The 15,456-nt window shown below is 42.9% G+C and overlaps 1 protein-coding gene across 5 annotated transcripts in view; it reads right to left on the bottom strand.

Annotated features, from left to right (window-relative positions):
- The window catches only part of PDZD2 (PDZ domain containing 2), a 200,083-nt gene that overhangs the window by 49,019 nt on the left and 135,608 nt on the right, over positions 1-15,456 (bottom strand). For 4 of the 5 annotated variants that reach the window (XM_079329867.1, XM_079329868.1, XM_079329871.1 and 1 more), the window contains 3 exons: positions 5,908-6,050; positions 5,168-5,300; positions 2,941-3,108 (listed from right to left, as the gene is read on the bottom strand). The exons of the other annotated variant lie outside the window; for it this stretch is intronic. In XM_079329867.1, coding sequence (XP_079185993.1) covers positions 2,941-3,108; positions 5,168-5,300; positions 5,908-6,050 — 444 coding nt within the window. The remainder of the gene's footprint in view (positions 1-2,940; positions 3,109-5,167; positions 5,301-5,907; positions 6,051-15,456) is intronic. 5 annotated transcript variants of the gene reach the window in all.

The raw sequence follows: 15,456 nt of genomic DNA, 5'->3' as shown, positions 1-15,456 counted from the left end.
CTTGAATACACACCTTCATTCCAAGTGATTTTTTTTAATGCCTGGTTCAACCTTCAGGCAATCAGGTGCTAAAGCAGCAGTCCATCAGGTCTATTAATTATGGCTCTGAATAATCAGCAGTGAATTATATTCACAGAGAAGTTAATGACAGAATATACCTTCGACAAACCTAGAAGCTCATGCCAGTTTTTCAGTACATTCTAGACTTGTTTAAGAATTACATAGACATTGTTCTGGGTTAGAAAATGGACAGTGAAGCCACAGCTGACAATAAAACACTCTGAAATACTCATTATGACATAACCACCCAGCACCTGACAGCACCCCTTTAAGTCCCTCCAAAGCCCCACAGAGTAAACAAGAAAATCCATTAGCCTCTTGTCAGAGGTAGGAAAGGTAACTCCTCCTCAACAGGGCTGAGTTGACAGCCAGCTTCAAATCTAAGACATCTGACTTCTAGACTGAGATCATAGCCTCAGCTACCTGGTCCAGACCTTGACTACCACCCATCCTGAAAGTCTAATACAATTACATTTGCGCTGACTAAAAATAGTCCAGCTTAGCTCCTGCTTTAATCCTCAGTCACACTGTCATCCCTTATCTACAGTACAGATACAATGTGATACAGATACATGTGAGAGAAAGAGAAGACACATATATATCATCAAAAGCATGAAAGCAGCAAAGAGCAATGATTTCCAAAGAAATTTTGCAATAATCTATTGGACTATACATTTATATATATTTTAAAATAAAATCTTGTGATGCTTTGATTTCATACTGGCCTTGAAATCAGCTTCTAAACTTTAGTATGAACCCCACTTCACCCCCAGTTTTGCCAGGTGGAGAAAAGCACATGAATTTTATGTTTTCCATACATTTACCTTCCTCTGTCCTGCCTGGTGGTATGCAGTATTTTTACAGCCCAGCTGGGCTCAGGCTGACCAGATCTGAGTGGGAGGGATGAGGATGAAGGTAAAGCTGAGAGGTTTACACAGTAGACTGCCCACCCCAGGCTGCAGAGAGCCCTGTCTGCACTCTGAGGCTGACACAGCAATTGCAAGGGGAACACAAACACATTCTCTGCTTTGGATCAGAAAAGCAGTGATTTCATCAGCAGATCAAGCAAAATCAGAAGAGATCCTGAAAGTCACCAAAATAACTTATTGCATTTCTTTAAATGACATTCTTTCACCAAAATAAATTAATACAAGCAGAAAAGACAATGAAAAAATCCTGCAGCTACTCTTCTAAAGTGTTTATTGAGCCCAGATTTCTGTGATTTCCCCTCAACCTTCCGGTGATGCATTCTGAAAGCAAAGAGCTATTGCCATCAGGGGTGAGAGTGCCTGACAGGCAGGCAGATCCAGTTGGCTCTGAGTTAGTGGCCACCACCACTGCCAGCTGCACTGGGATGGACATCAGGGCAGGCTCTAAACCCCAGCCCAAGCTGAAGGGCTCTGGGAAGCTCATGCAGCTGTGTCCTCATGGTCACGTGCACCTCCAACCATCCTGAGCTTCCCAGAGCACCACGTCAATCTGGAAACACTTGATAAAAAAGCCATCACTGGCAACCAGGCAGAGCCTTGTTGGAATAGACAAGCATGAGCAAACCAAGTGACAAATACCTCCTAGCATGTGCTGTAAGTCACTGGAATTCCAGGGAGCTTAATTCTGAAGCCACACATAATTAAATTTTATCAAAATTGATTTTTATATTTAAGTGCTGCTGAGCCATAGCCTTATTAAAAATTACCAGAACAGGAAGTATGATATGTAGAAGAATTCGAAGTATTTTGATAGTCAAAAGAATGCTTAGATGCTCACTCAAGTTTGCACACAAACACTACACCAACATCAGCATGCTAAGCATCCCACATTTGTTTAGTTTTCCCTTCATCCCCTGAAAAAGGCATCCCAGCACATAAAAGAGAAGACAGAGAAGAAATAACAAAATTTGTCAGAGTACTGAGATGTGTTAGAGTGAGAACTGTTACAAACATTGACTCAAAGTAAGTCAGAAATCACAGGAAGGCAGGAAGGAAGTGAACACCAACATCATGAGAGTCATCCTGGGGAGCAGCCTTTTTGCTCAGGTGTAAGTGTAAGAATATAAAATCAGAACAAATCACCAAACCAGCATCATACCTGAGTCAGCCAAAGGTTTAACTGATTTATTTTAATTGTCACAGAAATGTGTGGGAGGGGAAGACAAGAAGGGAAATTAAACAGGTAAAAAGCTTCAAGTGAATCCACCTGCCTCCCTCACTGGAAAACCAGTCCACGAGCTCTTTAAATTAGAAACATAATTTTATTTTTTGTCTGTACCATACAAGAGAGGCCCAGAAGACCTATGAAGGTTCATAGAGCTGCAGCATTACAAATAAATAACAATAACCCACTTAATCTCTTCTTAATGCAGCCCTAAAGGGAATGCAAGTGAGACTATCAACCGGCAGCATTTATTCAGCAGAACTTCAACTATGGTTCACAGCCAGAAATTACTACCCCTCCTCCAAAGTGTCTGTTGGCTTCAACAGAGCAAATACAAATGTCAAGACTTGGATCATAAACTGTTAAAGAAGCTTTGTTACAAAAAGGAGGGGAAAGAAGAGCATGTAACTGCGTAAGCAGGGCAAGAGACTTTGCATCAGATCCAACAAAAGCAGTGGAAGAGGGTGGAAAACAATCGAAGAGAAGAACAAAACCATGATTGCAACATAGGCTGGAGGCCTCGAGAGCTCCTGCTCCCTGTGCTGCTGCCTTGCTGCAGTTCAGAGATGGCAGGGGCTGCAGCAAATGCCATCCCCTTTCCAGCTTCTCCTCCACATCCTGTGCAGAGAAGGGCTGGTGCTCTCTGTCAGGTTGTAGAAGAATGTTACAGATGCAAACGAGCTTTGAGAGAGAGAGCAAAAATGTTCACACCAAAACCACACTTACAGCAACCAGTTTTTCATGAGATACATTCACTCCTTTCACATCTTCTTCTTCCGGCTGTTCATTTTCCTTATTGTCAGTGCAAGAGACAGAGTCTTGGACTGAGCAAGTACTAAGCAAGTCTGGCAAACTGGTAGATGGATACTTCAGAAGATCCCCTTCAGAAGGTTCCTACTCAAGAGACAACACAACATATTACATCACATGCAGAAAAACACCAGTGTCACAGAAAAACTGCTCCATCTCACCTGCCCAGTGTGAGCTCCCTGTAAATCCTCCCTGTGTTACACACTTCCATGTGCTCAAATTTTTAATGGTCTGGTTATAAAAAGTAGGCTTGCTCTAAAAGTGTATATATAGTAAACATAGGCCAAAACACACTTAAAACATTTGGATTTCATAAAGAAGAATTTAAAATAAATGCTTCTTCGGCAGCCTGCTCCTCCCCACTTTGAGTTTAGTAAACATCATTGAGAGTGAAATTAGAGCTGACAGACCTCATTACTCATTCCATTGAATCCCAAATCACACCCTGTGCTTCTGTTCCCTCCCTATGGATGCTCCCTTCACATGTTTATCTACCTACATGCATAAGAATAATACACTGACAACCCTACTTAGGACAATACAATGAAAACTGACCCACCAATCCTCTACCAACTCAGTCTTGATGCTCAAGTATCTGCTTCTGCTCTTTGCCATGTTTTCTGGCAGGGAAACGTGTGCCTCAGCCAAAAACGGTGGCCAGACAGATTCACTGCTTCCAGAACAAATTCTGTGTTACTGATCACTCACCAGACCAAAAGGCAAATAACAAATAATGCCAGGAGGGAGCTGCTAGGAAACACTTCACATACCTACACCTTTTCTGGGGCTGCCAGAAATACAAGCACTGCCTCTATTCCCTCCTGCTTGCCTTTCCAAGTCTGCCTTCCAGGGAATGAAAACTGTCCCAGTGCACAGAGCACAGGACAAGCAGATTCACAGCCCAATCAGGAAAGTGAAGTTTTATGCCCTAAGCTTATGCATGACGATTATTTTTATGAGGTCACCATAGGAACAAGCACTTAATTTTAAGGAGAAATAAATGCAGTCTACTGCCTCATGCTTTGGCAGACTCCAGCTGTCAAAAGGAAACACAAAATGTACCTACTTCAGGTCAAAGTGTGGTGTTTCCAGAATAAACACTTGTGGGGTTAACACCAGACTGTGACCCTGAAGAACGACTGCAATGAACTTTGATGTCTAACAGAAATGTTAGAGAAGTCACAGGCTTTTCACTTTGAATATAGTGGAACAGAGCCTCTTGAAAAACATGTGCATGCAGCATCCAGATATTAAAGCCACAGAAACCTTCATTGGGATGGCTGGGGAAATCTGAAGGTGAGGCTAAGAAAAGAATTTAAAATAGTGACACAGTGGCTTGCTGACTCCCTGGAAATACAGGTATTCTGTTCAGGCTGAGATGTTCTTATCACCATCTCAAAGACCCTGGTGACCCCCACCATGCAGGTAGGTCTTAATTTGATTTCTCTGGGTGCTTTTGGGAGTCAATTGGTCACCCACCAAACACCTGCAGCAACCCAGGTCCACAGATAGCAGGAAATGATCCATGGAGAAGAGCAAATGGAGGTGAGCAGGTTTTCCTTAAACAAGGAAGAAAAATGTTATGCAATATTCCCTCAACCTCTTCTGCGATCAAGGCAGAACAGAGAGTCCAACTGATAAATGAGTTCCACTCTCATTTTCCTGAAATTTCATGTTTTTTTATCTATAAGAGCTCTACTCCATGCTATTAACAAGGACAAAATAAGGAACTCAAGCCAAGAGACCACTTTCAAGAACTCTCAGGTACACAGATAGAACAGAAATGAGAGGTACATAGGTTGCGCAGGCAGGAAGCAGAAGAGGCTCAGAACAGCCTGCTTTACTTAGGATATAATTTTAAGAAAATGGTTTTGGCCGAAACTTAGGTAACGTCTGCATGTATAAATAGTCATCTGCACACTGAGTGACAGTGACAGTACAAGCAAATCATTAATTTGGTCTATACTGTGCTGATTTGCCACAGATTTATGGCAGCCACTGATGTATTTCCCCTTGCCATGCATTAAATTTAGAGCAGCAAACCCGCACACGTGATTCCCTGTGGAAAATCCACCCTTTTCATGCAGCACTCACACAAATTTGTGAATGTACATTTGTGAGACCGCCCAGGAGATGTCTGTACCTTGCTAGAGACCACCAGCTGCACCAGGCCAGCAGCCGAGCGGAGGAGGGCCACGGCGTCCTGGTGGGAGAGCCCCACCAGCGACTGCCCGTTGATCATGAGGAGCTCATCACCAGCCATCAGCCTGCCATCCCTGCAGAAACAGAGGGGAAACATGGAGCTGCAGGATGGTTCTGCACAGCACCAGGCTCCTGTGGAGGAATGGGCAACGTATGATCTCACTAAGCTAACCTCGCACTGAGCAGCACAGTGTTACCCTCTAGAAAAAGGGGCTCAGAAAGGTGCCCACAAGAAATCTTTGTTATAACCAGGGGTATTTCACCCTGTTTGCAGGGCTGAGACTCCACAAGTCTTCTCTGTGACTCACCAGATTAGATCAGGGAACAGCAGCAAGCCTCATCTCCGCCCCATCTCCTCCCCATCAGGAAGAGGGCTGCCAGTGAGCACCCTGGGGCTGCACAACCAATCCCATGAGAAAAAGACATATCTTCCAAAAAGGGACTAGGGGAAAAACCCTACAAGCCATCAGGCTCCTTGGTTTTCCTTCCACCAACAAGGAAGTATTTGATTTGTCTACAGTTTGGACAAAACCTTCTGGAAGAAGTTTCAGTGATTAAACACAAAAATAATTTTTTAGTCGGACAATGCCACATTCTCACCCTCACACCAGTGGAGGGAAAAAATCCCTAATATGATATTCCATCACATCCACCACCATGAAGGCACCACAGCCATCTCACCTGTGTGCAGAGCCGCCTTCCTCTACGTGGGTGACGATGATGCTGTGAGGAGACCTCTTTGACCCTCTGCCTCCTGTTATTTGGATTCCCAGCCCGTCCGTGCCCTTCAGGATGTGCATCTTCCATATGCGGCAACCTTCTCGCTGAGAGAAAACGTGCAGAAAGTCCTTCAATTTGGGTTTGGAACACCAAGAGAGAGCTGGGAGGGTACGGGAGGGAGCTATTTAGCACCTTGCTGCCCATCACCACACACTTGTATAGCCCAAGCTATACTGGTGTTACTGCTGAGCTTTGCTATGTTAGCTGTGGTCCAAGCGAAGGAGGCAGAAAGGAGGAGGCAGCACAGAGCAGGGTCAGCACGTAGAAGTTTCCTTGCAGGTGTGTTTGCAGCTTTTCTGAGCCACGCAGAGGCACTGCTCTCAATGACCTGATCCTTCCTAGAGCAACCAGCAGCCTCAAACCCCTTCGCCAAAACTCAAGGAAGAGCCGTGCTGGGCTGCAGAGCAGCAAGATGTGGTTCAAGGGGGACCTTGAACATCAGGTGGTGCAGCTGCTGTTGCAGCAGGGACCAGACTTGCATCACACAGCAGTGCTTCCCTCTCCAGAGGGGTTTGCAGGATTGGAGACAAGGGAAAAAGAACCACCAACTTCAAATTACCAGCTGCAAATCAAGTATTTCTTACTGGGCAGCTGTCGCACAGATTGTACATAATAAATTTACCCACTGTGGAGAATAATTTTCAGTATGAGCAAAGTAATAAGCAAAGTTCAGAACACCTTTATTTGTTTTGGTTATTTTTAATTGTTATAAAGATTTAGCCAAAAAGCTGTTTACAAACTCCAGAGCAATATGAAATGCAAAACGGAAGCTAGCTCCCACAAATGCAAATGGCAGGACTGGGCACAAGGAAACACAAGTGTGACAGTATCAGCAGAGCAGAAAAGGAAAGAGAAACAAGCAAGCAAGACAAGTAAGGCAGTTGCCAGGATGCTGTCAGAGAGGGGAAGAGCCAAGACTACAGAATTATGAAAAACTCTTGGAAGTTTTCAAGCTTCTAAGACAGCAAAATGCACAATTCAGAGGCAGTTTTTAAGCCATGTGTTGTAGCCACCAGGCACCAGGTCAGCTATTTCTGACAGGGTGTGTTATGCACACAAGTAACATTCTCACAGTACCCAAACGCCCAAGTAGCAAAGATGATTAAAATTTCATAGGGAACTGTGAAGAGCATGCACAAATTGCTGCTTGTTTCTGAGAAGGAGAACTGCTAAATATATTGGCAAACTCAAGGGTTGTGGCAGCAACCTGCAGATTTCAGGCCACTGTTGTTTATCAGAGTATAAAGCGAAGAAAATGTGGGGGTTTTTCAACCCTGAAACTTTTAAAATACAACTTTTTCAGATAAAGGAACAAAGAGGTCAGTATCTACAACAATATCTTAAGAACAAAGTGAAAAATAACAAGAATAATTAGTAATTATCAATACTAACATGACTAATGTTAACATGAATATTAACAACTATGATATTAATGAATCCCAGCCCTTAGTCCACAGATAGGAAAAACACAAATACCAAACCAGGTTCCATAAGAGGTGACCCAAAAGTTTGAGCCAGAAAACATACATCTGTGGGTAATTTGTTAACTTGAAAGCCTTGCAGATGGGCAATGTCCCAGCAGGTTAACTGGGATCTTCTATGCCTTCATAAAAGCCCAGTCTCCTGCTGTAAAACAGGACATGTCAGGACAGAGGATGTTTTAAAATAAATTAGAGTGACACATGAGACACAGTGTTAAATGTAGAGGCAAGAGTCAACTATATTTATCTGCTTAAAAAACAGAACTGAACTGCAGCATGAAAATGCTCCAGAGAAGTTTTATTGCAATGAAGTACCTTGCACACATAATGAAGAGAGTACAACAGAGAAATACAATGTCTCTGCCTCCCACAACCAAGCCCAAGCTGAAAGGATGACCATCCATTCTCTTCATAAGTTGCCACTTTGAACATCTCGTTGTTAAACCCAGTTTGGAAGCAGACTTTCCAATAAAGTTTAACAATTCAATCATAAAATTGCCTTTAATGACCTGAAAAAATCTTTTTGGAATGTAAGTAACATCGAGGCTCATGATGAACCGGCTTGGGCTCCTTAGCACTCTTCACAATCATGTATTTTATCACAAAAATTCCCAAATTTATTCTTACCTGACCAACTCTCAAATATTCATATGCAGAGCAATTAACAAGAGTAAATGGTAAGACTGCTGCTCTTGATGTAAGCACCAATCTTACTCCCTTTGAATATCCACTAAAATCAAAAGCCCCCACAAAGTAAACTAAAGCACTCACAAAATAAATCACTACTTAGTCCAAACATGGGCAGAAAAACACATCCACAATAAAGACAACAAAACCATCTGGCACATGCCCAGACATATATTTCTTTCACTCATTTTTCAAATGCCATTGTCACCAACTCCCGTGTAAGAAAAGGCAGCTCCTTCAGTCCTTGGTCAGCTACAGGCATTTCATTGGGAATAAACAACTCAGTGTCGTCAGCTGGAAATCAGAACCCCTCACTGTTCTTCCCTTTTCTTCATAAAACATTCATAGCTTTTCACTTAACCATGCACTGAAAGCAAACGCCCCCCACCAACACACACATACTCTGAGGGATGTCACTCCCAGACTTTGAAAGCTTTGTATTAAAGAGCACACTGCCAGCCTTTCCTCAAGGCCTCTGGAGAAAGGGAGTGTCCAGCAGAAACCCCTTTCCCTCCCCATGAAGCTGTGTCTTTTGTACACAGCAGCACGGGATACTTCACAGCTGGCCTAAAATGGTGCTGCTTCAAACATGCATCTTATGTGAGTCCATCACAGGAAAGCCTTAATAGTAAAGCTCTGTGCCAATTCCAAGGATTTGTAAATCAATTTAAATTTTATTTACAGCTGGTTTTTTGAGTTATTAGGGACTGACAGGTTCAACTATACAAAGCTTGAATGCTTAAAAAAAAAAAAAGAAAGAAAAAGTAGTAACAAATGTATTTGTTTTTGAAAATTTTTGAACTATTCTATTTTCAATCTTTCCTTCATGAACAAAAACACTACAATCTCACTTAGTCTTTAAATGAAAGCTAGGATTCTGGTGCATTCACTCCACTCCAGAGACTTGCAATACCCAAAGGAAACTCCAAGAGTAGTTAGATTTGGCATTTTGCAGGTATGATGTCACTGCCCTTGGAGGTTGTTTAATCCCTGCCCAGAGGACGAGTTTAAATGCTGACCGCTCTTCTTTGACCAGCTGCATGATTCCAGAGGCTGCTCGGCTGCTGTCAGTTCCAGATTTATATTAACATCTGAATTTTCCCATCCTCTCAGAATAATTCTCACAGCTTCACTTATAAATAACTCAGAATAACCTCCCCCCAGCTTTGTTCACCAGTGACACAACAAATCTGTACACGTGCACTCAGCACTTGGTGCAAAAGCAGTTCAAGCACAAAGCACAGATGTGCTGACACCAGCTCAGTCTCAAACTCCAGAAATCCTCATCAAGGACAGAGAGCGAGGCACTACCAGCCCCTAAGGCAGCCAGGGAACAGGCGATATCCAGCCTTGGTTACTCCTGAGGAGACTAAACTGTATCCTTTAGCCAAAGGCAGATCACAAGCACTGGGTGCAGCACTTGAGAACAGGCTCAGGACATAACAGGATGTTACCACCTGCATTGCAACAGTTGGCTTTCATTACTATGTATATGCTTTTGCAAATTATTATAAATTGTAACTACTTCTGTAGATATAGTGCAAATTGTAATTGCTTTTTTTGGACAGTGTAACTAAAAGTGTGCATAAGGCAAGGCTATCAAACGAAATAAGTGTGCTTGCAAAAGATGTATCACAAGATATGACTGCGCTGGCAAAATGTACAACCAAGACAACACAGCAGAGAACAAAAGACCACAAAAGGAGAATATCAAGTCTGAAGCGGCACCAGAAGACCACCTCGGGCTGCCTCCCCGATGGAGCCTTGGAGACTGAAGCTGTGGGATTCTTCAAAGCTGTGGCAACCTAAGGTGGAGTTGTGGAATGTGCAGTGACTTGAGGAAGTAATGCAACTGCAACAGTATAAAGGACTGCTTGCTAAAGAATTGAACACGCCTCCGGCTGTTGCCATGCACCCAGCGCTGTTACTTTTCCTTTATTGATCTGTCCCTTATTATCCCTAATTAAAAAATTATCCCTCTTAAAATTTTGAGTGGGTTTTGTTTCACATAATGAGATAAATACTTGCATATGATAATCCAAAAAATACCATGCAATTCACCTTAGACTTGGCCAAGATGGACATTCAGAAAGTGCTTCCCTTGAGAGTTGCAAAGCAATAAGAAGCAAAAATTCATTACTAGGGACTTGAACAAACCTTAACTCTGCCCAGATCTACCCCACGGACTTTGCTTGTCATCCCAGGCAGCAGCAGCCCTGCCTACATGGATTCCTCCCAACAAAGGATTTCATGGACATGATGAACCAACATTTGTCAAAGTCAGTCTCAGAGAAGGAGATGAGATTGGGTCATCTCTTGAAATCACTTCCAGGCTTGCATTTTTTGACTTCCCTCACACAGCAAGCAGAAATACAAATGGTCAAGCCAGGCTGCAGCTGGACTAATGGGTAATTTCTGTTCTCTGCAGTTACATCATTCTTAGTGACTCAACTTTCCTCCTAGCTTGGCTCTTTCAAGCAGGCAGCCCTTTGGACCAGATTTTTCCACTTGAATCTGATCAACTTCAAAATGCCTAGGTTACAAATAATTCAAATGTTTCAAAAGACAGTACGAATATTCTACTTGGATTAATTGCACAGTGGGGGGCCCACAGGGTAAAGGTCATTTTATGTAACAGACCGCAAGTGAGAATAGAGAATACAACTCGCAGCTTCCAGTGGGTCCCCACAGGCCATTTTTTCTCCACCGTGAAGCCATTGTGCATCAGGCAGCCTCCTCTGAGAGCGAGCCTACATCTGGAATGAACTAGGAGTGCTGCGGATCAGAAAGGGAGCGCGCTGCCGGCGCGGCGTGGGGCAGCTCGCCCTCCGCCTGCTCCGAGTGCACACCATCAAACACTCCATTTCATAAGCACATCATTAATAAAACAAAAAGGAACGTTTTTCCTCCCAGTGTTGAGGAAAATAAATAAATAAATGAGCAAAAGACATTGGAGCCATTCTGTCCCCCGCTTCCCCTTCACTAGCTAATTGCAGGGGATTTTAAAGGGGTTTGACTTATTTTGACTGTGCCGTGTTCAAGAAGCTGCAAATCTGTATATACAAAAGCAAAAAAATCGCTTTGAAATCTTTAATAAAAGACAAGCTTGGCAGTAGCAACATGTAAACAAATGGAAAACAGAAGCACCGTAAGTAGTTAAAAAGCGAGACAGTAAAATGGAAAATGTAAAATAGTTTTCTACGAAAAAGCACTTTCTGTCACAGCAGCAATTCAGACAAAGCTGATGTAAATATGTAACAATTTTAAAACAAAAACAGAGATAAGCCCTGATAAGAATACCAATAACCATGCGAGGTCTGTATGCACAGTGACTGACTGACTGCCGTGGACCTGAATGCAGCCCAAGGGATATCTCCCTCCATCCACAATTCAACGTGGGTTTTCACTGTCTGTCTGCAGGGACCAGTTCCCACTTACAGACTTCACAGGGTTTCCCATGAGGAGCAGCAGAAGCAAGCAGTGAGATCTTCTTCTCCAGCCACAAAGCTGCTCCGGAAACACAACTTAAGAGAAAGTTCCAAGCTCCATGCATTATAAAAATTTACTTCAATAAGCTTCACAGCAGCTGGCAACCAGCATGCTGATCATATAGAGTTGAAAACCAGCACAAAATGCCCCAAACTGAAATGCATGACATTCAGACTTGTAGTGCAGCAACCTTCTCTGCGTGAACAGAAAGAACATTGGGATGGCCATATCAGCACATACCACTGCCCGGGATAAATCACTGCCACTGATACGGGATAAATTAAAAAGCACTACTCTCAGCTCCCTGCTCCACCTTGGATCACATCATGCCTCCTCCCACTATTCCCCATGCCACAGCAGGCAGGTGGAACAGACAGATCAGTAGCTGGGGAATTGCACCATCACAAACCAGGTGAGCAGCTTGAACGTATCAGACTTAAGATACAGCCAAAAGCCATCACTCTTCACATCACAGATATTCAGGTGAATGACTCAGTACCAGAAAATCATGCCAAAATGTGATTTTTGCAGATTCATAACAAAGCAATTATTTCATTAGTGGATAATGAGTGTATTTTTTATCTGATCTTAGCCAGGTTATATTTAAGGCTGATCAGAAAGCAGGACTCCCGCTTTTCATCTACTACCCTGGGTTTTGTTTTCATTGTTGCACAAGCAAGCTAAACAACTCCAAGATAAATCAAAAGCAGGGGAGGAAAATAATCTTAAATTTCTTTATCAATAAACTATTCCAAGACAGGAGTTCTTTGTCCATCCCTGCTGCCTGTGAAAGTTTCTTAATGCTGAACCACTGAAGCCTTTGGCTTCTACCTCTGGTTGATGCAAGCCATACAGTGTGTCTCCTACACTACTTCAAAGGAACCCAAACCCAACAGGAACCACACAATATTGATGACATAAATTCTGAATGTCCTCAAAGCAAGAGCCAGGAGCACAGACACAGTCATGATTGCATTCAAGTATCAGCTCCTGATCTCACAAGTCCTCTTGTTTGGACAAACAGCCGCCAGACACTTGGCATCTTTTTACTAAAATGTGAGTACTTTCCCAATGAAAAGAGAAGTGTCCTAGGGGATGAAGCCTGGGGAACAGTAAAAAGCAAAAACATACCCTCCCCCAAACACAAACACATAATTAAAATACACAAAACAGGCAGCACAGCAGTGTGGATGAAAATTCCACGACTTTAAGCAAGACTGTCACCCAGGGATCCATCTCCTGAGACAGGCTGCTTGCTGACATCATTTCCTTGGCAAGGGCTTTAAACATTTTATCAGCCAATGCAAGCACCTGAACTATACCATCACCCCTTACAAAAATCTGCTGGAATAATTTGTCATCCTGAACCTTCACCATCTGGATTGCTCAGTTCTGAGCTGTTCCACTCTTGCCATCAGCTGAATCATTATTGTGAGATCAGACGAAGGATTTTCTCCTCTGACCCTGGGGGGTTTCTGCCTGGAAATTGCCCCTGAGGAAATCAGGCTTTTAAGAGCTACAGGTGTTTGCACTCCACTGGGTACCTCATCCAGTCTCATGCTCTTGGTGGGGTTTTGGGAGCTGCTAGTTGGTAAGACTAAATTTTCTCAGAAAACACCTTTGCAGCCTGCAGTAGATTAAAGCCCAGCCTAGAGTTGGTCACCACACATTGTTAGCTAAAGAGGAGTGTCTCACGGGGACTGGTACTACATCTGTCCACAGCAGGAATCTTTTGGGTTTGCTCAGTGCTTTCAGCACTCTGCCTCAAAATATCAAGTGTATGTAGCTTTATAATTTCAACAAATGCCTGAAACATCACAGCACCTAAGCAGACAACATACTCTTTTTTAGGCATGTCCACTTGGCTTCAACTATTCACACTTAATGATTAAAACAAAAAATGGTGTGAACTTGGATTTCAGCTAAAGCTAGTCATTTCCATTTCAGCTGTGGGTTTGCTGTACCCTTAATATGGCACATAAAATAATAAGAAAAAAGGCCCAAACACCCTGTTTCTGTGTAGGTGGGAAATGCTTTCATAGGGGTGCTTTTGCCTATGGTTTACAATAGCTGAGTATGTCTGAGACCTCCTGCAACAGAACCTTGAACATTCCTGTGCTGCCTTTGGGGATAGCTCATTTCCAAGAGTGAAGACCTCATTTCAAGGGGACATGGTAAAGCCAACACATTGTAACTTATCCATTACCAGACTATCTCTACATCTAAGCACCCTTGGAAAGTTCAGTACAAAAACAAGATAAAAGGACAGGTTGCTACTCAAAATTAAAGTCTACAGCACCGCAGCTGCAGCTATCATTTAAATCACAGCAAAGGGAGGCAGAATCTTAAGTCAGTTGAAAAAATTTGGCAGCAAACGACTTAACCCCAGAAAATTGTGATGATTGTTGTTTTATGGCAAGGTGGAACATAACTGGCAGCAAAAGAGATTAACTGTAATTTCGCTGCTAGTTACATCAAAGCACTTCCTAAAACCCCAAGCAAAAACAAGGCCAAGTTTTGTCAGTGCTGTACAGCTACAATTAAAAGACAGCCCTTGTCCCTAAGAGAGTTTACAACCCAAAACAGGCAACAAAGAGGGAAGACATGCTTATCAAAGTGCACATTAAAACTTCAAGACAGTAGATAGCCCCAGGATCCATGTTAATGAAAGTTGGAAGAAAACACAACAGATAAAAAGACGTTAAGAACTGAATCAGATTCTGAGGAAAGTCTTTACATGACTAAAAGTATCTACATTAATACCTAAAAAACAGCGTTATTTATGTCTAAACCATGCATCATAAGAAACCCATAAAAGACTTGATGAAACAGTAATTACTGCTTAGGTTGCCAAAAAAATTGATGTAAAGCAACTTAGCTTCAATAGTTTCACAGGACTACCTTGCTCACAGCAAGTTTTACATTTTGGTACAGCAAAAGGGTGAGAATTTTTTTTTTTTCCCTATCAAGTTTAACAAAATAGTAAAATGCTTAAAGCCATTACAATATCTCAAGCCTCATGTTTAGACTCCTGTAATGTGCTATTAGCATTCCTCTTCTGCTTGGCAAGATAAGGAACATTTTCCACTAACCAAAAGTCAAGGTAATGCTGGCATTTACCAGCACTAATTGGCAAGCACTGTTGTAGAAAGGCTGTCAACCTTTCCTAACTGCAAAGTAAAATGCAATTCAAAAGCATTCATCCCCACCCAAGATGAGCCATGTCAGTAAGAAAGCAATAATGGGCCTGAAGAATGAAGAGAGCTGCTGATAAAATGTACTGTGCAGTACAAAAGCAAGTCCTGGCTGGTTCTCTACATATAGACATGTCTGTGTGCACCTGTGCACAGGCTCATACATCTGGAGAGGGTTGTGGTCCATGCAAGCTGAGCTCAGCTGAGCTGTAAGAGCAAAGCTGGCTAGACAGGCACACTGCTCTGGGGACTGAGACCAGTGCAATGGGGTTAACAGCAAGGAGCCAAGATCCTGAAGCACTGCTGTAACCCAGATCTGCCCAAAAACCTCCAGGAGGCAAGGCATTAACATTCCATTGCCTTCCCTTTTCTCTCCTTTTGTCAATGGACGGTACACTGACTTCAGAAAAGCTTCACATACAATTTGCAGAACCACCAGATGCTGATCTGTTCCCATCCTGGAAAGGCATCCCACCACAACCCCACCCCACAGCACCACCACCACCCAGGACACCCTGAACTCCTGCCATGCCACGTGCTTTGCTACTGCAGAAATATTGAAATGCACAGCCCCAGTCTGCCTCCTTAACTATTAAAGC

The sequence above is a fragment of the Erithacus rubecula genome (genome assembly GCF_903797595.1).
Source record: "Erithacus rubecula genome assembly, chromosome: Z".
NCBI classification, from domain to species: Eukaryota; Metazoa; Chordata; class Aves; order Passeriformes; family Muscicapidae; genus Erithacus; species Erithacus rubecula.
The sequence above is the reverse complement of the archived record's forward strand: the minus strand, read 5'-3'. Positions and strand labels throughout refer to the sequence as shown.